Source organism: Mucor mucedo (assembly GCF_025094135.1).
Source record: "Mucor mucedo strain NRRL 3635 chromosome Unknown EV154scaffold_169, whole genome shotgun sequence".
In the NCBI taxonomy this organism is placed as follows: domain Eukaryota; kingdom Fungi; phylum Mucoromycota; class Mucoromycetes; order Mucorales; family Mucoraceae; genus Mucor; species Mucor mucedo.
In genome coordinates, this window is record NW_026252453.1 from 28,181 (window position 1) to 51,150 (window position 22,970).

A 22,970-nucleotide genomic window follows, 5' to 3' on the forward strand; every position below is an offset into this window, starting at 1 on the left:
AATATCTTCATAGGTGCATATTTAATTTTGCACAATTCTTAAATTCGATTCCAGGTTGATAATTATAAGAATGCATTCCAATTCCCAATTTCCGAGGGGCCTTATATCATGGACGAGCATTACAATCAATACATTCTTTCATTTTCAAATTTTAATTGAATAAAATACGTTGCAGACCTATAATGTGCATCTGATATAATAATTTTAAAAAAAAAATTTGTAGTTTTATTTAACAATTACTTTAAAATTAGTAGTTTTTTTCACCAATTTTAAGCATCCATGTATCTAGACACCCCTATTTTTTTTTCGAATAAAGAACGTCCAATCGTTGATCCTCTATTCCTGTTATGTTTGCGCACGTCATATATTATACACCTCAAATTTTTTTTCCGGTCCAAGTATAATTTGGACCGCGAAAAAATTAGACCAGAGGTCGAGGTACATAATTTTGTACCTGAACCAGCGGTCGCGGTAATTATTTTGTACTTCGACCAGCGGTCGCGGTAATTATTTTGTACCTCGACCAGCGGTCGCGGTAATTAATTTGTACCTGAACTAGCGGTCGCGGTCCATGTACGCATGAAAACCGACCGCTACTTCCAGTTTCTAACGAATGAAAACATCATAACCTTATTATTTAACGAGATGGTATTGGAGGATATTCTTTAAATGTATATTAAACTAGGGCTATTGACCCTTGCAATATTAAATGGGTTTTACAAAAAATAACATTGGAAATAATAGAATATGAGGGGCAAAAATAATGTTTATATTGGTTTTTATTTTATAACGAAATAATTTATGAATGGTTTATACACGTATAAAAACTACGAAACGCCTGTTCAAATGGATACTGTGTAGTGTAAGGATGACAACAAACAGATACCATACATAATATAGTGTTGGTTGTCCTGGTTGCATACGGAGACTACCAGATGCAGAAGTGATAACAAGCTAGATATATGACTTACCTTTGATAAAGCTAGATTGAACTAAGAAAGATACAGTTAGAAAATATAAGCAAGGCTTTCAATTTTTTTAATACTCACATTGTAGTTGACAATCACATGAAGTACCTTTTGCTGAGCTGTAAACAACTATAAAATAGAGTTAAAATATATAAACACGGTTTTCAGTATTTTAAAAAAGGCTTACTCGCTTTAGGTGACAATCATCTATTTAGAGTGGACAGCAACCATGTACGCGAAAGAATGCAGTGGTAAGTTAAGCCATAAAAGCCAGTACGATATATAACAATATATCTAATAGCTTTTCAGTTAGTTATATGAGGATGTGATGTTTTGAGGTACTTACTATAATTTTTGAAAAAAAAAATTTTTAGAAAAAGAAAGAAAAGAAAAAAAAAAAAAAAAAAAAAAAACGAGTTTATTTAAAAAAAAATTAAAACCCAATGCGGATTAAGGCTTAGTTTTGCTACGAGAGCGTCCTTCTATTATCAACTCATCCCTTGCCCGTTTGGTTGCTGCCTTTTTTGCGGCCCTTTTTTCAGCTCTTTGGTCAATCTTTGAAGACGAAGTAGATGGCTCAGGGGGTGGAGGTAAAGAAGCAGGTGACAAGCAGACAGATGCAGACAGGCGAGGAGATGGAGAGGGAGAGGGGCGGGGAGATGGAGAGGGAGAGGGGTGGGGAGATTGGACAGAATCCGTACCAGGCACAGAGAAACTCTCATTCTGCGATGGGGCAGGTTTGTCTTGCTCATCTTGACCCCCTTCCAAATATACTGGTCTGAAATCATGCTCCAGATATGTATCCGATTCAGCGGAACGAGAAATAGTGGTATTCGTGTTGAGCGCAGCCATGAGGGAACGAGGAATGGTATTCATGTTGAGCGCAGCCATTGGGCCTGACATGGATCCAGAAGATTCGACACTTGCTACGGGGTTTGGGCGCTGATGAAAGATTGCAGTTAGTAACATCACACGTTTATGACCATTAATATCACGTACCAGTTTCTTGGTATTACCCAACAAAGAAATCATCATATTACGAGCAATCCAATTATTCATGGCCAAATGCAGAGGCAAAAAGGGATTTTCTGCGGCGAGGTCAGACATTCTACCGGACCCTGATGGCACCCCAGGATTGCTGCTATTGTTATTCCAATAGTAAACAATTCTCTCCAACATATACACCATCATACTTTGCTCATCGTTTTTCTTGTAATCAGTCCAGCAAGATCCATTCACCCGGTACTTGTCCTTGCAATATACCATAAGAAACATGTTTGCTATATGAAATGTATTGCTGTAAGCCTGGGTAGCCATTGCTTTATACATCGGGTTTTCTTTGACGGTTCCATCGTCAGCTCCGTAAACGAGACTCTTGAAATGGTTCTCAGTTACTTTTTTGACCTGTTCAACGCTGTATGCCTTTGGATCAGGTATAGTTCTCATGCCTAAGGAATTCAAATTGTTGTGATTTCCGAGAGCTATGTCGTTCGTCTGATAATATTGAATGGCCTTTGAGATACAGTTTTTGATCATACGCTGTTCTGCTTCGTGTTCTATTAAATCAATCATTTATGATTAGTGAATGAACAATATGGCTTCATTATATAAATCTCACCTTCTTCACTTCGACAAGAGCTTGAACCCAGCGCCGACTTGCTGCTAATCCTTTTACGTTTTGTTACCGTATTTCCGGGCTCTTCAGAAGCTACAGCTGTCTTCACCAAGTCAGGGATCATGCTAACAGATTTGTTAACAATATCGACCATTGTTTTCATAGAATCAACCATTGTCTTCATAGACTTGACCATTGATTTCATTGCATCAATTTGTTCTTGCATTTCATTGGATTGATTGGAAGGATAATTGGAATTCATTGTTCAGGACTAAAAATAAGATGCAGAAAAAAAAAATGAAATACCAAAAAAAATTATCCTTAAATATATGCATTTTCGGTCATGTACCTTTTTTTGTTTTTGTATGAGCCTTTCGGTCTTATGCTCCTTTTTGGGAAAGTATAAGAAATACCAATCATCACTCTTCATTACGTCATGGAATATCGCTCCATCAAACCAAAATAGAAATATTCTGTTACACGAAAGTACATTTTACTTGTGATTTGGTTTTTGACAAGGACATACGATCTAATAAGGCAAACATCTGTGAAAGATATTGAGTAGTGAGCGATTAAAAAAGGTATAAATCCAAAAAAAAAAAAATGCTTGATACTTCCTTTAAAATCATCCATTTTATCTTCATACTTTAAACAATGACAAACCCAAATTCGATTCAGAAAGCTAAACTAAGTCGTGCCTCTCAAAAAGGTTTAACTAGACGTCTTTTGAAAAGCATCCCTAAGTACACTAGTCCTGCTACTACTTGTGATATTCCCATTCTTCCTGCTACCACTGCTGACACCGTTGCCACTCTCCTTCTTCCAAATACTACGGTTACTGCCTCTGAAGACTATGATGTAGACATGTCCGAATTTTGCGATTTTGACGTGGCCGGTATCGATCCAAACAAAATGAACATGCTGACTGAAAAAGAGATAGCCGAACAAGAAGAAGAGCATGTTCGATATATTGATGGTGAGATTTCGGACATAGAGAGCGAAGATGACGGGGACAGCGAAGAGTTCCAAAGAGCACGAGAATGCCAGCTTGAAGAAGTTGACGATGTAAATGAGGTTATGGAAGGTAAACTGTTTTTTATATTTGATGATTTCATACCTTAACTAATGATCACAAAATTATAGATGTCCGTGTAAGTAGCGACAGTCAAGATGATTCAAACATCAGAAATGTTTTTATACCAGATTATCCATTTGACCAAGATGAGCTTGATACTTTACAATTCATCTATCTCTGTATCAGTAATAATATGACAGTCCAGTCTTCAAGAAACATGAAAATGTTTATCGAAATGATTATTAACCGAAACAAAACTCGTAAGTTACAATTGTTCATACAGCCAAAGTTCATCTACTTACCATTTTTTTCCTAGCTCATTCTCGTAAAAAAAAGATACTTCTTCTTAAGGAGTGCCTTGCTTTGATTAAAAAGAAAATACCCAATTCATTTGTCCGCACCCATGAAATCTGCTCGGGTAAAGGGTGTTATCTTTTTGATCCTGTTATTGATGCTGATAAGCTTGCTTGTCCCCACTGCGGTGCTTCCAGACGGCCCGGTTCTGTAGTCAAAATGGTTGACATTGGTGATCACATAAGCCATATGCTCGCGTGCGACGAATTCCGTAAAGAAGTAGAGCAATACCGGGAAGTCATCGATGCTAGAACAGATGATGACCCCTACACAGATTTCTTCTCTGGTTCCGCATATCAAGAGCTTCTGGCGAAAGATCTGTTTGCTGGTAAGTATGATATCGGAATAGTTCTCTGTGTAGATGGTTTTACTTCTCGTGTCTCCAACCAAAGTATGGTGATGGTCCATGTCATCATTCCTAGTATAGATCCATCAATCAGGTAAAATATAATCTTTTTATATAAACTTAAAAATCAGTATTAATTTCTTATTTTTACAACTAATTTAGATACACAGATGATTATACCTTCCAAATAGCAATTCTTTTTGGTGATACCAAGACCGACTTTGATTCGTACTTACGCCCAATTATTCAAAGTCTTGATCGGTTGAGCCGACAACCCATCGTTGTCAAACGTAATGGTATCTTTGTTGCTAAATCGCATGTTTACAACCTTGGCGTCATTGCAGATGGCATCGAGATCAACCAACGGTTGTTAAAGTTTGCTGGCCATACAAGTTGGTATGGGTGTCGATTTTGCCTTGGTAACTAAAACAACTCAATTGAATACACTTTCAAATTCTAACCCTCCTCCTTAGTAAAAGGTGGCCACCCCGCCGAGGAAAAAAAGTCCGGGATGTATTTTTTCGAAAGAGGTGCTCCTATTCGTACAAGAGAGTCTTTGATCGAAGAAATAGTAAGTGCTAGGACAGAGCTTCATTTCAATATAATATTAAATACCTCTTCTTATTATAGCCTGCTGGAACGGAAAGATACGGCATCAAGGAACCCACGCCTTTCGGACAGCTGAGTACCTTCCTCTCTATTGACTTTTTCATGTGTGATGAGCTTCACATGTTCTCAAATGTTAGCAAGCTTTGCTTCGATCTCTTTTCCCCAAGATACAATGGTCGTTACAAGTTTGTTGATAACGAGGCATGCTACCCCTTTGCTCTCACCATGGAAAACATCCTCAATGTCAAAAGATCGATGGATGAATCTCGCTGCACAATCCCCTCCGATTTTAATGGCTCATTCAAAGGTGTACTTTCAGAAAACGCTCCGTCCATGTACCGTTCTGTGGACTGGATAGCTTGGTTGGTCTACGTTGTTCCGACAATAATTGCTCCTCTGTTTCTTGCTAAAGAAACCAGGATTGCGGTTGTTGCTCTTGCTCGTGGAATAAAAATCAGTCTGCAATGGTCGATCTCGTCTGCTGAGGTTCAAGAAATCGATGGGTACTTAATTTATTGATTTACGAGCAACTATATAATATTCAAATTACCTAACTGTTATTTTCTATTTAGGTCCTTCGAAACATGGTTCAAGTATCTTGACACCTGTCTTGCCAATGATACGATTTCCAGGACTGTTTTCAGGTCAAACCTCCATCAGCTTCACCACATACCCTACATGATCCGAAGAATGGGGTAAGCCACTAATTACTTAATCCTTATTCGATCATATACTAACCAACTTCTATAGTCCATTGCGGTGTTATTCTGCTAGGTCCCTTGAACGGTCGATTGGTACATACAAAAAACGTATCCGGTCTTCTCTTCATCCTGGTATTAATGCTGGCAACATCATGGAAACCAAGGAAATATTTAAATTCTTCAATGCATCCGGTATTTTTGACTTCTCTGCGTTAACGGCATCCCCTGACAGCAACGAGAAGAACTTCGAGCAGCATCCTCAAGATGCCACCTATCCTCAACTCTGGTCCCCTTTTGATGATTCTTTTACTAAGGTTGGTGTGCTCTTGCAGGGTTCTTCGGATGTCCTCATTTGTGGTCTGTATCGCACAATCCCTTGGTGTCGTGCGTTGATGGGTTGTATGACAAGGCTGACTGGCATGAGGCAACGAGTTGTATTGCCGTTTCATCAACAACAACACCTTCGGATTTCGACAAGGTTATTCCATGAAAATCAAGTCTACATTTCGGAGTTGTACAAGAAGAAGAATAGGTCATGCTCTCGTGGTGGTGAATTCGTCATGTTTGTGCTAAAACCACATAGTAAATGCTACTGTCTACAAAAGGAAAGATGTTTCACGGATAAAAGATCGGGAATAAGTAACCCGGCTTTATGGAAATTTCTTCATTACAACACAACTCTAGGCTCCGACCAATGAGAGATCAGAGAATTTAAGGAACAATAATAAATCAAGGACAGCTATCTTACGATCTTCAATAAACCAAATGAATGGTCCATCATATAAAACTACGATGGATCTGAGCTGTCAAAAATACAAGCCACAATATCTTCAATCTTCTATAAATATCAGGGCAAACCTGCCCATCTAGTTAGCTCTTAATCAATTTTTATACAAATAAATCGACAAGACTTATAATTGTATTCTCTTTGTTTTTTATCTATTTTTTTCTGTAAAACTATTCTCTCTTAAAGTCTACTTTTACTACAATGTTCGAAGCGATACATAAGAACAAGTAAGTATATGTTTTTGCTATCGCCGTATTGCATTTATTGACACTCTTCAAATTTAGTCTATTCGTGCCAGTTAAAAACTGGTTCGTTTGTAAGATTCTGTTCTTTTTCCGTTTCCAATTCTCCGCCAATGAACCAGGGTCCCATTATGTGTATGGTGAATTGGCAAAAACACATGGCGTGTCTCCTATCTCAAAGTCTATCCCACGGATTCAGCTCTTTGGTGATAGCGAGCAAAAATTCGTTGTATTTGACGCCAGGGATATTGTATCTTCTGTTGGATTGCTGAATTCCTCAGACAATTCAGCATACAAGTATGTCATCAAAACTGGTGATGCGTTTGCGAAAGACATGTCAAGTTCTGCCGGAAAGATTGGGACTCTGGAGTAAAGAGCTATTTTTTTTTCTTTTTTTTTTTGAATGTAGTAAAGGCTTTTCAACATCCGAAAAAAAAATTATCGCTTCATTGTGTCACACAAAATAACAGTATTTTCTTCAAACATCATCTTTGCCATCACCAAGGAACATATTTATCATTTTTTTTTCATAACACAACTTCCAATATAACATATTATCTTTATATAACAATTTTTTACAATTTTTATGTCATTTGCGTTTTTTTGATTTTGCGGTCCAAGTCTAAATGTTACTTGGACCTCTGGTAGAGGTAATTAGCTAAAATTGGACCGCGACCTCCGGTCCCGGTCTAAATTGTAAATTTACCACGACTAAGTTTTACGGTGATATCCAATTGGGACATGGGAATATCAGTTTTTATTAGCGGAAAATTTACCCTGAGGATAAATAGTGCCAATTATATTAGTATGTATTTGTCAAATAATGTGAAATAAACACCAACAAAATTGGGGGGAATTTGCTCAAAAGGAAGAGAAACTACCAACAATAATAGTGTATTTGTCACTGGTATGATGGAAAAAACTACCAAAAAAATTGGTATCAAAACCCCCGTTTGGTAGTTTCACAAGCTCACATCCACCAATATATTTGGTTATGCGTAGGGTGGAAAAAGCAACAGTAAACATTAAATTGGTGATAAAACTACTATGCTTCCATTTATATTGTTGGTCCGTAGTCTTAGTTCCGACATGCTCTAGTTCGACACTTTGGTTCCGACCCATGGTTTGGTTCGATACACGTTTGGTTCTGAACATTGAAAGTGTTTTGTTCCAACCCACCTCTTTGTTACGATACACACATTTGGTTCTGAAGGAGTGAACAACATGCTTATACACATTTGGTTCTGAACGGGTGAGCAAAGCTTATTTTTATTAAACAGTCGGAGGTGGAGGAGATGGGGGAGGAGGAGGAGGAGGGCCAAAACGCTTTAAAAATTCTTCCATTGCGGCCTGGTTTGACTGGTTGTCGGGTTAAGATTTTTTAAATCGACCCGTTACGGGGTCACGTAGAGTTCTTTTTCTTGTTCTACTTCCTTGTGAAGATTGTAATGATAGTGATGGAGCGGCGGAAGGAAAACGTGGTGGAGGAGGTGGTGAAGGAGATGGTAGTGGAGGTGGTGGTGAAGGGGATGGTAGTGGAGGTAGTGGTGAAGGAGATGGTGGTGGAGGTGGAGGTGAAGGAGATGGTAGTGGAGGTGGTGGAGAAGGGGACGGTAGTGGAGGTGGTGGAGAAGGGGATGGTGGTGGTGGTGATGGACTCTGAGTAGGCGGAGTGGCTGTTGGTGGTAGGGAGGGTGGTGTAGGGGTGTCGTTACCGGTGTCACGTGCCTCAAATGGGGGCAAGCGAGGTGGATTCTCACCAAGATTCAAGATAAAATCCCTTTCAGCGGGGCCGGGATCTAAATTCATGGGACCAACAAAGGCATGACCCACCATATCTTCATTGATGGTAGCTGGCATCGTCGTGGGGAGCACAAAGAGAGACCTAGCGAGGACACGAAGTCGCGTGTCGGGCACCAAACCCAAAAAATCCGCCATGATGGTGCGTGGCATGATGTTACCGGTCAAGAACACAAAGTGGGCAAACGCTGTTAGCAATGGCACTTGGGCTTCATACATTGTGCTAGGTATCTCTACCTCACAACATACAATACCCGTATAGGGATCGTACAAGTTCGAAATGTAGCTGCTGCCATTCAGTCGTCTGACTGATGACGGAATGAGAATGGCGACAATGAATGTCTGGAATTGCTGCATCTTGTTAGAAAAAAAAAAGAGAGACAATGGAGGGAGGAAAAAGAGAAAAAAAAATAATGAAAACGATGACAAGAAATAAATCCATCAGTGCCTGATAAATTAGGCAATGATGTAAGTTTAAAAGAAATAAATCCATCATTGCCTGATAAATTAGTGTCGTGAGCCTAGATGTCATCACTTGACTAATCGGTGTTATAACTTAACACATACTAAATTAGACAGATCAAAGAAGCCAACGCTAAATTAGTATAACTTAGCGTTGACATTAGTTAGAAACTAATATAGTATAATATTCAATTCATATAAAAACCCTACACAAAAATACAATAAAACATTATCTTTATTTTCATCAAAAATCTCGTTAATAAGTTTAGCTACGAAGGAATTTAACTACAAATTCCTATCCCTATAAACTATCAACCAATCATCTGGTATCACTTTAACGACCGACTTCCCTCTTATTTTATGGTGGAGTAGCTGCTTCTTTCCTGCGCCTACATATCTATATCTATCTATCTGCTCTATACTTACCTCGTACTCTCGCTATCAATGCCCGAATCTAATTACCCCGAAGAGGTCAACTCTTTTGCGTCTATGTTGGCTGAACAACGTGTTAATAACACAACACTTGTGACTCCTTTCCAACCCGGCCAAGACATATCACAATGGATCAAACAATTTCATCTTTCAGCTAAGTCTCTTGGGATGTCTAACGCCACGGCTCGAAACATGCAAATGCTCAAATATTTGCCCCAGGAAGCTACTGACTGGTTGGTACGCGTCGCTGATTTCTCTGATCCTCTGGATGTCAAGGCTAAACTCGAGAGCGTTTACGGTATTGACCCTTTCGTACAAAAATCTCTTTGTCGCCAACGCTTGGAATCTCTCAAACAAGGTCTTCGTCGAGTAGCCGAATATCGAATGAACTTCGAGACAATCGTCTCTGATTTTCCTGAAGAACATACTCTGGCTGCCGATGTTCTGCGCAACATCTTCTTCAACAACCTACGACCAGAACTTCATACTGCGTTGCTTGGTATCGTTGATCCCGCCGATACTTGGAAGACTCTTGCTGATGCCGCTGCGATTCGTGAATCTGTTCTCTCGTTGGGTAATGATCATTTTCTCACTCCTCAACCTCAAGTCCCTACATTCGATGGCCCATCGCCAATGGAAGTTGATGCTATCCAAAAGAACAACAACCATCGTCGCTCCGGTCCCCAGGAAAAACGTAAGGAAGATCCCATGCGTCGTTGGGCTGCTTCTGGTAAACCTATCTGTGGTATCTGCGGTACCGAAGGCCATCTCACCAAGAAGTGTCCAAAGAAAACAGATCGTGTTCATGCTGTCGACAAGGTAAAGGATCAACCCTCTACTCCTGCTCCTACCACTGTTCAATATGTGGCTTCCATCTCACCTAGTAACAGCCAATATGCGGTTATTCCCATTGAACATGACCCAATTGCTTCATGCCCCGAGAGTATTCATGCGATCTCTACACCTGTGGATGACTGTTCTATTCCCCCCGTAGTACATAGTATCTCAGTACCTACAGATGCATCTTCTAAACCAAAGATCCGTGTCCACTTCAAAGGTTATGCAGCTCTTGGCCTGATCGACACAGGAGCTTCTGTTACTGTCATGCGTGAATCTCTTGCTAAACAATTGAACTTGGTCCCAGACGCTAAACATCGTATCTATTGTACCACGGCCGGTAATCAAGTACACACCTCTTTAGGAATGGTCCAGGTCTCGGCTTTACTTGGCGAACTTCCAGTCATCCTCGACTGTCACGTTGCTACAGAACTGGCTCATGAACTAATCATCGGTTATCCTGTCTGACGATCTTTAAAGGCGATCATTGATGCTGGTACTAACGAAGTGCGCCTTCCTAAGGGAATCAAGGCTCAACAACCTAAACAGCCTGCTGTTGCCTCGGTTTGTTCCATGACTACCTCACTGGACCTTCCTGGTTTCCATCATGCGTATGTGGATATTCAAGGACCTCCGAACAAGCTGGCATTTGTATCTACACCACAAAACTTGGCCATGGAAAAACTCTTGTCTGTTGCTGCTGGTGTGGTCCAATTTAATGACAAAGGTGTTGCTACGGTGAAAATTGCTAATCTAGATACTTCAAATATTTTAATTAATAAAGGTCAGCATATCGCTTCTTATGAGTATTTACCTTCGTCCCCAAAACTATATAATATTTCACCTTATCCTTCTATTATCTCTAGTATCCAGTCTTCGAACACTCAAATCTCGAGTCGTCCACCAGGCCCTAGTCTCGATTTCGCATCTTCTCTTGGCGATAGTCTCACTGGAAACGAAGCTGATACTTTGAAGAAGGTTCTGGGTGAATATTCAGATTGCTTTGCGTCGAAAGCATCTACGGTCACTCCCTTGGTGCAACATCATATCGATACTGGAGATCAACGACCTTTATCTCAACCTCCGCACCGTGTCTCTGGCGCTGAGAACGATACTATCAATGGCCTACTGGAAGAAATGCTCGAACAAGGAATCATCCGCGAAAGCAATTCACCTTGGGCATCTGGTGTTGTCCTCGTAACAAAGCAGGATGGGTCACCTAGATTCTGCGTCGATTATAGACGAATTAACAGTGTTACTACTCGTGATGTATATCCATTACCACGTATAGATGATACGGTTCACAGCTTGGGTAATGCAAAAATATTTTCAACATTAGACCTAACATCTAGCTACTGGCAGATCGAGTTAGACAAGGAAAGTATCCCCAAATCGGCTTTCATTTGTCGCAACGGTCTCTATGAATTTGTTCGAATGCCATTTGGACTATGCAACGCACCTGCTACCATGCAACGCCTCATGGATTCTGTTCTCGCCGGTCTCAAATGGCAACATTGTTTGGTCTACTTGGACGATATCGTCGTTTTCTCACCCGACTTCGATCAGCATATCAAAGACCTTCGTTCGGCTTTAGATCGTCTTCGCGAGGCTCGTCTATCTATCAATCTCAAGAAATGCAAATTCGCCAACAATAGAATCTCTTTCCTCGGCTATGTAATTTCACCTGACGGACTCCATACTGACCCTGAGAAAATTCGAGCTGTTGCTGATTTTCCCACACCTTCCAATATCGAAACCTTACGCTCCTTCCTCGGACTAGCTGGGTACTATCGAAGCTTCATTGGTCAATTCTCTATCCTTTCTGCCCCTCTGAACCAATTACTCAAGAAAGATACTCCTTGGGAATGGTTACCTGAACACCAACGAGCATACGACGTTCTCAAACATAAGCTCATCTCTGCTCCCGTGTTACGCTTTCCAGACTTCTCTGTCCCTTTCGAACTTCATACCGACGGTGCTTGTACCGCTGGGATTGGTGTCATTTTATGTCAACGTGATTCTCGCAACAACAGGGCCTACGCAGTTTCTTTTGCTTCTCGTTCTTTGTCTCCGGCTGAAAAGAATTACGGTGTTTCGGAAGTTGAAGCTCTTGCTATTGTTTGGGGAATAAAAAAGTTTGCTCATTATCTAACAGCTACTAAATTTACAGTCATCACAGATCACCAAGCACTCCAGACTCTTCAGAACAAGAATACAGATCTTCGTGGTCGTTTAGGACGCTGGGCTCTCAGTCTACAACAACATGACTTCAAAATTGTCTATCGTCCTGGTACGAAAAATGCTGGTCCCGATGCCCTTAGTCGTTACCCTGTGGCCACTCCAAATGGTTCCCACGATATTTTATGCAACCTGTCGTCTAACGATTTCATCAACGCACAACTCAATGATGCTTTCTGTCAAGAGATTCAAGCCCAAGATCCACTTCCAGCCCAGTACTCGATCGAGTCCGGTGTCCTCTTCTTTTCTTCCCGACCCGTACTTCCGCAAGCATTATGGTTAGAAACGTTCGAATTGTTACATGCAAATCCTACAACTGGTCATCTCGGTGTTGGTCGAACTCTACAACGATTCAGTCGACTATACTATTTTCCAGGTCAAAAACAATGGGTTCAGGATAAGGTAAATACATGTCAAGTCTGTCAGAAAGTCAAACGGTCACACACAACACTGGGTTCTACAAGTCTTGTACACTCAAGTCCATCTTCACATCCCTTTGACACAATCGCGATTGACTCTTTTGGTCCTCTTCCGGTATCCAAGATGGGTAATAAATACATTATCGTGATCCAGTGCATGTTTTCAAGGTATGTTATCATCACGGCGGTGCCTGAGAATACCGATAAGCAAGTAGTCAAATGTTTAAGCAAGGTCATTTCTGAACATGGAATCTTCCGCCAAGTGCTTAGTGATAACGGACAACCATACGCCGGTACTCTGCTGAAATCGCTATGTTTACATCTGTCAATTAAACAGAAATTTGCCCAGCATACCATCCTCAGTCCAATGGTCTCGTCGAAAGGTTTATGGCTACTCTCAGAAACTTGATCGTATCCTTCATGGACCTGGATTATCAACAAACCACTTGGGATGAACACTTAAACGAGTTTCAATTAGCCTACAATTCAAGCATCCATGACTCTACTAAATTCTCACCATTTTCTCTGGTACATGGTCGTGAATCTCGAACTTTAGCTTCACCGGATTTTGGGGTCAAGTCTATTCCAGCTCAAGAATACCAACAACAAGTAAAACAGTTCCTTGGTCGTGCACTAGCTCTGGTTCAACTGGAAAACAACGCAACACAGGCCAAGAACGCGACAAGCTTCAATGAGCATCGACAAGAACCGGGTCTCACTCTTGGGAGTTTGGTACTCATTGATTTTCCGGTACAATCTAGCGCTGCTGGTAAAAGGTCTGCTAAACTGGTTCGTTCATTTCGAGGTCCTTTCAAGATCGTCAAGATTTTATCCGCTGACCGATTCGACGTGCTGGAATTGGAAAACAACAAGACTTGGTACAATGTGCATTCCAGTAGAATGAAGAAGTATATTCAAGAAGACAATTCCATTGCTTCTCTCTTAACCCCCCGGATGTCGTGAGCCTAGATGTCATCACTTGACTAATCGGTGTTATAACTTAACACATACTAAATTAGACAGATCAAAGAAGCCAACGCTAAATTAGTATAACTTAGCGTTGACATTAGTTAGAAACTAATATAGTATAATATTCAATTCATATAAAAACCCTACACAAAAATACAATAAAACATTATCTTTATTTTCATCAAAAATCTCGTTAATAAGTTTAGCTACGAAGGAATTTAACTACAAATTCCTATCCCTATAAACTATCAACCAATCATCTGGTATCACTTTAACGACCGACTTCCCTCTTATTTTATTAGGCTATGATGTAGTTTAAAAGAAACAAATCCAACATTACCTGATAAATTAGGCTATGATGTAGTTTAAAAGAAACAAATCCAACATGACCTACAAATCCAAGTTTAAAAGAAACAAATCCAACATGAACTACAAATCCAAGTTTAAAAGAAACAAATCCAACATGACCTGATAAATTATTGAAGAAGAATGCTAGATAAAATACATTAATCACATAAATATGGGGGGGATGCCAGTTTTTTTTTTTTTTTTTTTTTTTATATATTATTTTCTTTTACCAACAAACACAACAAAACTCATTATGAACCAAGACTTTGATGTTAACGCTATTGGTGATTTCATTGAGTATCCTGAGATCCCTCCTGCTACTACAGCGCCACCTGTAGCACCTTTGTTTACAAGTCTGGCAGACGTGGAGGGTCATATGCGGGGTGTGATCAACGCTATCGATGGCCTGTATGGGGAGGATGGTTTGGCAGTAGTGGCAAACGTTCTCGAACAAGCTCGTGCAAAATATGTACCCCACCGACTTCAAGCTGCAGTGGATCGTATTAAGGCGGAAAAAGAAGGCATGCCCGCCGTGAACACGGTCGGTCGGACGGTGGAAGAGGTGTCTGCTTCGTTGGCTGGCTGGCACCGTCTTTGTGCTGCTGCCCCAAAGCCCCATAAGTGTATGTACTGGGTGGAGTTATTAACGATGATGAAAAGCGACCCGGTGAATTGGTTGCTTTGGGGTTCACTGTTGGTGACCATGTTAGGCTGGAAGAGATCCAAATACTTCCGTATCATGAGAGCTTTACGTCGCCTAGACTGGATGGTTGAACATGTGGGCCTGTCGGGCGCTCGTCTCATGATTGAGAAAGTACAATTTGATTTTGTTGAGGGTTCTGCAAACCGAGACTGGGAGGATTGGACGGCGGTGATTCGTACTGACGAGGACATTGAGTTCATGAAGACGGTGGATTGCTAGCTTTTTTTTTTCTTTCTTTAAATATACCTTATTTTCTTTATATCAGTATTAAAAACCCGGATGTCATTGCTATCATTTATCATAAAAAAAGGAACTATCATTATAAAAAAATAGTGTGTATTATATTGAAAAAGATTATTTTATTGTTGAACGCAACGGGGTGCTTGAGTATAAAAAAAAAAAAGAAAAGTTATTGCATTTCTGCATCTTGTGGCGGGGTAGTAGTAGGTGGTGGTGGTGGTGGTGGTGATGGGATAATCAAGGCGGATGCATCCATGTTCACATTCAAGTTAACAGGTGGGTAGGTACCCAGAACAACTTCTTTAACCGTGCTTGTTCTTGTTCCAGGGCGCAAACTACCTCTGGTTTCAATGGTGGCATCTTGAATTGAGACTGGTGGAGCCATTGCCCCGGGTCCTTGAATGATAGTGTCGGTGTATAGCTTGTCATGAAGTTTGATCAATTGCTCGGCAAACGCAACCTTATCGCCACGTGAGCTTTGTATATCTTCCCAATGTTGAAGACAATAGAGATGAATCAAGAATTCGAGCTTGGGTGATGATGGGTACACCACGGGAAAATCCAAGTGTTTATAGGTGTGATTCGAGTGATCATTTTAACACTTATTTAAACACCTAAAGAAAGTGTTTTGCGCCAATTTTTTGAGTGATTTCCCCCGCTTAAAGAATGGTTAAAATCACTTCAATATCACTTTAATATAACTTAAAGCCACCTATTTTACACACCCTAATATCACTTTTATACAACTCATTGTCACCTATACAGCGCACACCTTAATATCACCTTAGATCTACCTTAAAATCACTTTAGATCCACCTTAAAATCACTTTAGATCCACTTTAATATCACTTTAGATCCACTTTAATATCACTTTAGATCCACCTTTATATCACTTTAGATCCACCTTTATATCACTTTAGATTTCACTTTAAAACTACCTAAATATCACTTTAAAATGAACATTTTTACAGTTATAAAAAACTTTATTTGAAGAAAAAACATTATTTGGAACTTGTGGGAAAGTACTGTTGTCAATACAGCTATGCAACAGCAAGAATCGTTCACTATCATTGGAAAATATGACATGTTAATAATACTATCAAAATGGTTATATAGTAAGCCTTACATTACATTATTGGTTAGAAGCCGAGTGCCGTCTCTTACGGTTTTTGTTCATTTTTGAGGGAGCCTTGTTTGACCAGCAGCTCTGTAACATGAAGTAAATGGCCCAGTTATCTTTACAACAATTGACAATGTCTGTAATGTTTAAAAGATGAGCTTCCCTGGAGGCTCTTGATATTAACTCCTTCTTGGTAACACCAGATAACGTTTTCCAAGGTACATATTCATCCATGCTTGACCTCAGGACAGGATTACAAATGGAATTAATATCCTTGCTTAGCAGACGATACATACCTTCTGCTGTTTCGGGCTGGCCAAAAGAATTCAACAGAAAAATTCCGCTATCGCTATTCTTTAGTATGTTAATGATATCAGTAACATGAACAGTTTCTGGCTTTTTGATCAAGTCAATCTCTTCATAATTGACTTGCATTTGATCTTGACCGCTATTTGGAAAAACGTTCTGGGGACTTGTAGTAGCTATTTTACCCAAAATGGTTTCTAATCGATCGAATCTTTCGTTAAAACTTTTTATGGCTGAATTTTGCTCTGCGATGATAGTTCCTTCCAACTTCTCTATTTTTCAAGCACAATATTTACCCATGCAGGTTGTCTAGACATATTGATGGAAATTTTTAGTTGGTATTTTATTTAAAGTAGAAAAAAGAAAAAAAACCCCCCACGTCTATTTCGGAATTTCATTGTTATTGTTATTGTTATTCTTTTGGATGGCTTATGTTTGCTCTATTTAGAAAAATATGTTAACTGAAATCATGATTCATGATGGGAAACCCTATTTTAAACCGCGAGTGCCGCAATATTTGGAATCCCTCTTCTTTCACATTTAATTATCTATTAACGAAAAATATGCGTTGCGATACTTGCCCAAACAGACCATACGTTCGTACTCGCGATATAGAATCTCATAAAAGAAAGCACAAAAATATGGATTTGGAAATCGAAATGAAGGTTAATATCATTAGACGACGACTAAATATAACAAATGACAGCACTGCTGAGTCATGCGTCAATGGTTTGCCCGTAGAAGAACCTGCCAATATTCCTGATCTTGAATATGGTATGACTGACGATGACAATTTTGATCCCGTTCCCGCTTCTGGTATTGCTTATATGGATATCAACGCTGCAACTGAATTAGAAAATTTATATGAAAGTGATAGTGGAAGCGACTCCGACATCATTCTCGAACGTAGCACTATTTTAGATACAGAATACAGTAGATACATGACCGATAGTGAAAGTGATATTGAAAGTGATGCTGATATTCAAGACTCAAATTATTCCAAGAATCAGTTAATAAAGTACTCTGAAATGGCAGTCAAAGGTGATCCTGAGGAGCTATCTGCAATTCGTGATTGCAATTTGGAAACATTGGATGATAAAAAAAGTTTTGAATTTCATGCATTGATGGAAAAGTTGAATCTGAAAAGATTTCAGAAAGAAGAGATCATCAGATGGATCAATGAAAACTACAATGATACTCATCATAATCAGAGTAAGCCTTTTTATGCGTATTCACTACATCATTACATGATAACTAATTCTTCTGTAAATTAGACGTGGCAGAAAAATTAAAGTCCACTTATTTAAATAAAAAACAAATCAGTGAAACGGTACAGCTGAAAGAAGACGTTCACGGCATGTGTGTGAATGGGTGCCAAATGTTCATCGCCGAGGATCAAGAAATGTGTTCTCACTGTGAGGAACCCAGGTTTCAACTAAACGACAACAGCGTGTTAGAAGCTCGTCAAAAAGAAAAGCTTCTGGACATTGACGATTTCATTGCTTCATACTTTGTCTCTGACAAAAGCATGAGATCATTGTTGCACAGATCGGAGAAGGTCCAAACAAGCGACGATATTGTAATGGAAGACTTTTTTGACGGCAAAAAGTACCAAGAGCTTTTAAGAAAAAATTGCTTTCAAAACCAGTATGACATCGCCCTGGCGTTGTATATAGATGGATTTGTTCGTGGCCAAAGAGGAAACCAGAGCCTCACCATTGTCAAAGCTGTGAACATGAACTTAAGTCTCGATGAAAGGTATTTTAAAGATTAAAATAATTCCATCAAAAATACTAATTGTCATTGTCTGTTACAGAGCAAAAAAAGAAAATCAATTTGTTGTCTGCATCATCAAAGGACCCAAAAAACCAAAAGATATCTATAGCTTCTTATATCCTTTATTAATGAAGTTAATTAAAATGGAGTCTGCTGGTGTGATTGTCAAGGCTCACGACAACCAAAAAAATCACATCACACTGTGAAACTTTTTATCGGTCCAATTTTTTAAAAAAAAATGAAAAAGTTAGACCGGCGGTAACGGTCCAAAAATTGGACCGATTTTATAAAAAATCGGTCGCATTTTTGGACAGATTTTGTAAGAAATCGGTCGCATTTTTGGACCGATACTGATGATTACAAACGATGGTTTTGGCAAATAATTCTATTGGATAATAATACAGTTTACGTATTCAGTTCACGAGTTGCTATCCTTGTAAATCCAAAAATTTAGACATCATATATTGAATAAAAAAAAGACATTTTATTGAAAAAAAAAAGAAAAAGAAAAAAAGAGCCACAAATGTTTGAATAAATAAACGCATAGATTGGTTTTACAGATGAAAGACGAAACTAACCCGCCCATACCAACTTATTGAGCTAGTAGTTACAACTGTTATAGACAAACGCGTCTGGGCGGTACTTACCTATAATAAGAACTAACGTTAATAACGAGTATAAAAAAGATAAAAAAACACATCATACCTTAATAAAGAAACAGGTCGTCCGGGTCTAAATTTACAAGCAGTAAACGTACAGTAAATCTATAGACATATATTGATATTAATAACAGGAATGAAGGTGACTATAGCGATAAATCTTACCTCGAAAAGAATGTAGTTCATCTACCATGAACGCAAACACAATATTTATTATTCATAAACTACATCAAACAGAGTTACATAACTGTAAAAGATTAATTTTATGTTAAATTATGGTATCAATTATTATACATACTATTTCATGGTCATTTGTCAAAAAGAAAACAGAAAAAAGGAAAAAAAGAAAGAAAAAAAATATTAGATTTATAAATAATGATTTTTTAAACTCAATAGATATTACGTACAGGAACGGTACACACAAACATAGAGTACTCTTCCAGTGCGTTTGATAGGTATTTTCGATGACCCTTTGACCACTCTTTTGTTTCCTATAACTTGTCTCTTTACAAGATGGAAAAAATGGGGAAACTAGAAAGAAAAATCTAAGAAGGAGGGTGATTTCAATAAAAAGTGTTGCGGCTATTTATTGAGTGGTAAAAATTTGGACATAAAGCCCATGGCTTTTAATACTATAAACATTTTATTTGTAATATATATGTGACAAAAAAAAATGTCAATACTTTGTCATAGAGACATTTAAAAAGTGAATATGTTTTGATAGTTATTCGTCCGTTAAAACTAGCGAAGAAGTGAAAAAAAAAAAAAAAAAAAAAAAAAAAAAAAGCGTAAGTCAATTGAAAGCACGATACAAAAAAAGCCTAATCGTGTAACACCAAACGCGTAATGAACAAGATACACTTTTTGACCCCCTGTTGCGGTCACCGTATTAACTTAATAAATTTTTTTTAATCATATAAGTTATATAGGTATCGTAATATATGTTTATTAAACTACAAAACTCGATTTTGCAGTGATTTTCATTTTTTTTAAAAATCGGTATCGGTGCAATCTTTAAAAAAGACCGCCGGTATCTGTAATTTCTAAAAATTGCACCGATACCGGCGGTATCGGTCCAAAATATGTTTAGACCGGTAAAAAGTTTCAGGGTGTCAAGGTGTATACTTGTCTGTTTCTCGGCGATATTCCTGCCATGGCGGATACTTTGTTTCACACTGGCCATACAAGCAAATATGGTTGTAGAATATGTGATATCATGGGTAGTAGTAATGATGGTAAAGGGATGTACTTTAGTCATAAAATTTGGACAATGCAGTAATTAGAAGCAATGAAAGTTTTAAATCAGTAGACGAGCGGGTATCTGGGGTAAATGCGACGACAATACTAGTATTCGGCCACTATGACTAATATTTAATTTTATTTGATAACATCAGTTTGAAAACAAAGGGATCACGAAGGTTACTCCTTTGACCGGATTTACCTCGTTTTCGGCAACATTCGCTGGTCTTGACGAGCTTCATTTGATTGGGCATAACGTATCTAAGCAAATTTGGAAATTTATTTCTGATGACGATAGAAAATATGGTAACAATAACCCATTTCTTTTTGGCAAAATGTCATAGAAAAACGCTTGGAATAGCCATGGAAAATTTAGGTACAACTTGCAGAACGAATATTTTTGAAGGGGCATTTTTAAGTATGTAATTGAATTACCCCAGTAAAACAAAAATCGCTAAAGGGAATATTGGTCACATAGATTTGAACACTCGTGGTGGGTATGGACGTGCAGTTGACTGGCAAATGTTTATCTTGTTTCTGGTTCCTACCATTGTTTGTGATATGATAAATATGCAGGCTAATGATAATAAGAGGTATCTAAATACTCCTGGTAGTAGCTTGCGCAGAACTCAATCGTTGATTGGTGACAGTTATGAGCAACATAATTTGGAGATTGAAAATCGATGCAGAGATACTGTTAGTGCTCTTAAAAATTTGTCCAGTGCTTGTGCAATTGCTTTGCAATATAAAATCAGTCAAACAGATATCAGCGAACTCAAAAGGTTAGTTACAATTAGATAAAGGTTTAAAAATACTTAAACCCAATTTTTTTAATATTTGACGGTATTCAGTAAGCTGCAGATATGGATGGATTTTGTCGGAAACACAGACAATATGACACCAAACGCAGTAACAATTAGCCAGCATTATCTATCACATATACCATATGTGATTGAGGAGCTTGGTCCTATGCGCTCGTTCAGTTGTCGACCTTTGGAACGCATGATTGGTATAGTTAAGCAGAAGATAGGGTCATTCTCCAAACCAGCGGAGAATGCATACCAAATCATTCGTACTTTGGCAGAGCAATCTTTTTTGTCCAGAAAAACACCAGCTTGCTCCAAAACATCGCTTACTGGAATCATATAGGCAAAGCTAACTCGGAGCATCGGCGTATTGCTGAATTCAGGCACCTTGGTGCCAACTTCCTTGAACAAGTTGAACTACAAGTTCAATGCGAGAAAATTCGAGTTGTTCAAAGTATCACAATGACGGGAAGAGGGTGCAAGCAATTTTGTGCATCAACACTAAAAAAAAATTCCAGCATGTTCCTCGCACACTTACCCATTAGTAATTTCGGTGGAACTGAGAAGTACTATGTCGTTCAGCTGGAGTTCATGTTTGTAGCAAAGCCGTTACCAGTTGCGAACATGTTGAACAATGATGTTTTTGCTTGGGCTAGAATATGTTCCAATATTGAGTCAACTGTTGACGGGAATACTGTTTTATTTTATACTACTAGTTCCAACAGCATGCCACTTGCTGCAGAAAGGGATCATATGAGAGTTCTGATTAACACCAATAATATCATCAGTCCCATAACAACAATACCTTCACCAATAGAAGAAAATAAGCACTACCTTGTTTGGCCATCTATGTCATTTAAAAAAGATGTGTGTATAAGCAATACGCCGTTTTGGTTTTAAAAACAAAACGTAACACGCATATATCAGACTTACTAAATAATAATAAAAAAATATTGCAAATGTTAACAGTTGTTGGAACACCCCTGAACACCTCAAACGCAAGTGATAAAAACAAGCTCTTATTTTAACACTCATTTGTCACCTTATTTAAAAGTGACCGAATTCACCACCTATTTAATTACCTTTTAACACCTTTCTCTCAAGTGATAACAATTAACACTTATTTTAACACTTATTAGTCACCTTTACCAAAAGTGACGAAATTTAACACTTATTTTAACACCTTTTAACACCTTCATTCTAAGTGATAGAAATTAACACTTATTTTAACACTTATTTGTCACCTTTATTTAAAGTGATGGCGAAAAACACCTGAATAAACACTCAAAGTCACTCAAAGTCACTTATTTATTAATTTCATCACTTATTTTTTCCCGTGGTGGTAGGCTGTGTCATTAACTTCAATGGCGTCGGTAGGTGTCGTGCTGCGATCGACTACGACCGGACGTAACAAGGAAGGACTTACTCTAATACTTAGGATTGCACGGGTAGAGGTTTGGGAAATATAGGCCGAAGCCGAAAAGACACCTGTCACGTGGTGGTAGCTTCCAGCCACCATATTTTTAATCATGTAGTGTATCATTTGAATCGCGTTGGTATAGATGGTGAAGCTGATGCCAGCCATGGAAAGACGACAGCTGGCACTGACACGGGTACCATCTACCTTAACATTGCAGTTATCATAAACGCGGGATAGTGGAGCGTTTATTTCCATTGTTCAAGTGGTGACGAGAGAAAGTAGTAAAAAAAAAAATTTGAAGAAAGAGAAAGTGGTAAAAAGAAAAAAGATAAAGTAGTAGAAAGAATAAAGATGTCTTGTCAATTGAAGAGAGAGAGAGATAGAGTAGTAAAAAAGAAAAAAGTAGTATAAAAGTAGTATAAAAGTAGTATAAAAGTAGTATAAAAGTAGTATAAAAGTAGTATAAAAGTAGTATAAAACGGAAAGAGATGAAAAAAAA

The 22,970-nt window shown here is 38.6% G+C and overlaps 6 protein-coding genes across 6 annotated transcripts; 1 reads left to right on the forward strand and 5 right to left on the reverse strand.

Moving 5' to 3' along the window:
• Positions 1-1,340: 1,340 nt before the first annotated feature.
• EV154DRAFT_578601 (uncharacterized protein) lies at positions 1,341-2,845 on the reverse strand (the record flags this gene model as incomplete). The annotated part of the gene is made up of 2 exons (XM_051606563.1): positions 1,341-2,524; positions 2,587-2,845. The coding sequence occupies 2 exons, from the start codon at positions 2,843-2,845 to the stop codon at positions 1,419-1,421; spliced, it is 1,365 nt and encodes a 454-aa protein (XP_051451840.1). The 3' UTR covers positions 1,341-1,418.
• Positions 2,846-3,080: 235 nt separating this feature from the next.
• EV154DRAFT_88414 (uncharacterized protein) lies at positions 3,081-3,962 on the reverse strand. Its single transcript, XM_051607822.1, has 3 exons — positions 3,961-3,962; positions 3,784-3,864; positions 3,081-3,705 (listed from the first exon to the last, which is right to left on the reverse strand). The coding sequence occupies exons 2-3, from the start codon at positions 3,793-3,795 to the stop codon at positions 3,295-3,297; spliced, it is 423 nt and encodes a 140-aa protein (XP_051451841.1). The 5' UTR covers positions 3,796-3,864; positions 3,961-3,962; the 3' UTR covers positions 3,081-3,294.
• A 4,106-nt stretch (positions 3,963-8,068) lies between these two features.
• Positions 8,069-8,854, reverse strand: EV154DRAFT_569924 (uncharacterized protein; the record flags this gene model as incomplete). Its single annotated transcript, XM_051606165.1, has 1 exon — positions 8,069-8,854. The coding sequence occupies one exon, from the start codon at positions 8,852-8,854 to the stop codon at positions 8,069-8,071; it is 786 nt and encodes a 261-aa protein (XP_051451842.1).
• Positions 8,855-14,455: 5,601 nt separating this feature from the next.
• On the forward strand, positions 14,456-15,124 carry EV154DRAFT_569926 (uncharacterized protein; the record flags this gene model as incomplete). Its single annotated transcript, XM_051606166.1, has 1 exon — positions 14,456-15,124. The coding sequence occupies one exon, from the start codon at positions 14,456-14,458 to the stop codon at positions 15,122-15,124; it is 669 nt and encodes a 222-aa protein (XP_051451843.1).
• Positions 15,125-15,314: 190 nt separating this feature from the next.
• On the reverse strand, positions 15,315-15,739 carry EV154DRAFT_487074 (uncharacterized protein; the record flags this gene model as incomplete). The annotated part of the gene is made up of 2 exons (XM_051598931.1): positions 15,315-15,621; positions 15,696-15,739. 2 exons carry the CDS (start codon positions 15,737-15,739, stop codon positions 15,315-15,317), a joined length of 351 nt encoding a protein of 116 aa, XP_051451844.1.
• A 6,636-nt stretch (positions 15,740-22,375) lies between these two features.
• EV154DRAFT_487075 (uncharacterized protein) lies at positions 22,376-22,726 on the reverse strand (the record flags this gene model as incomplete). The annotated part of the gene is made up of 1 exon (XM_051598932.1): positions 22,376-22,726. One exon carries the CDS (start codon positions 22,724-22,726, stop codon positions 22,376-22,378), a length of 351 nt encoding a protein of 116 aa, XP_051451845.1.
• Between the last annotated feature and the right edge of the window lie 244 nt (positions 22,727-22,970).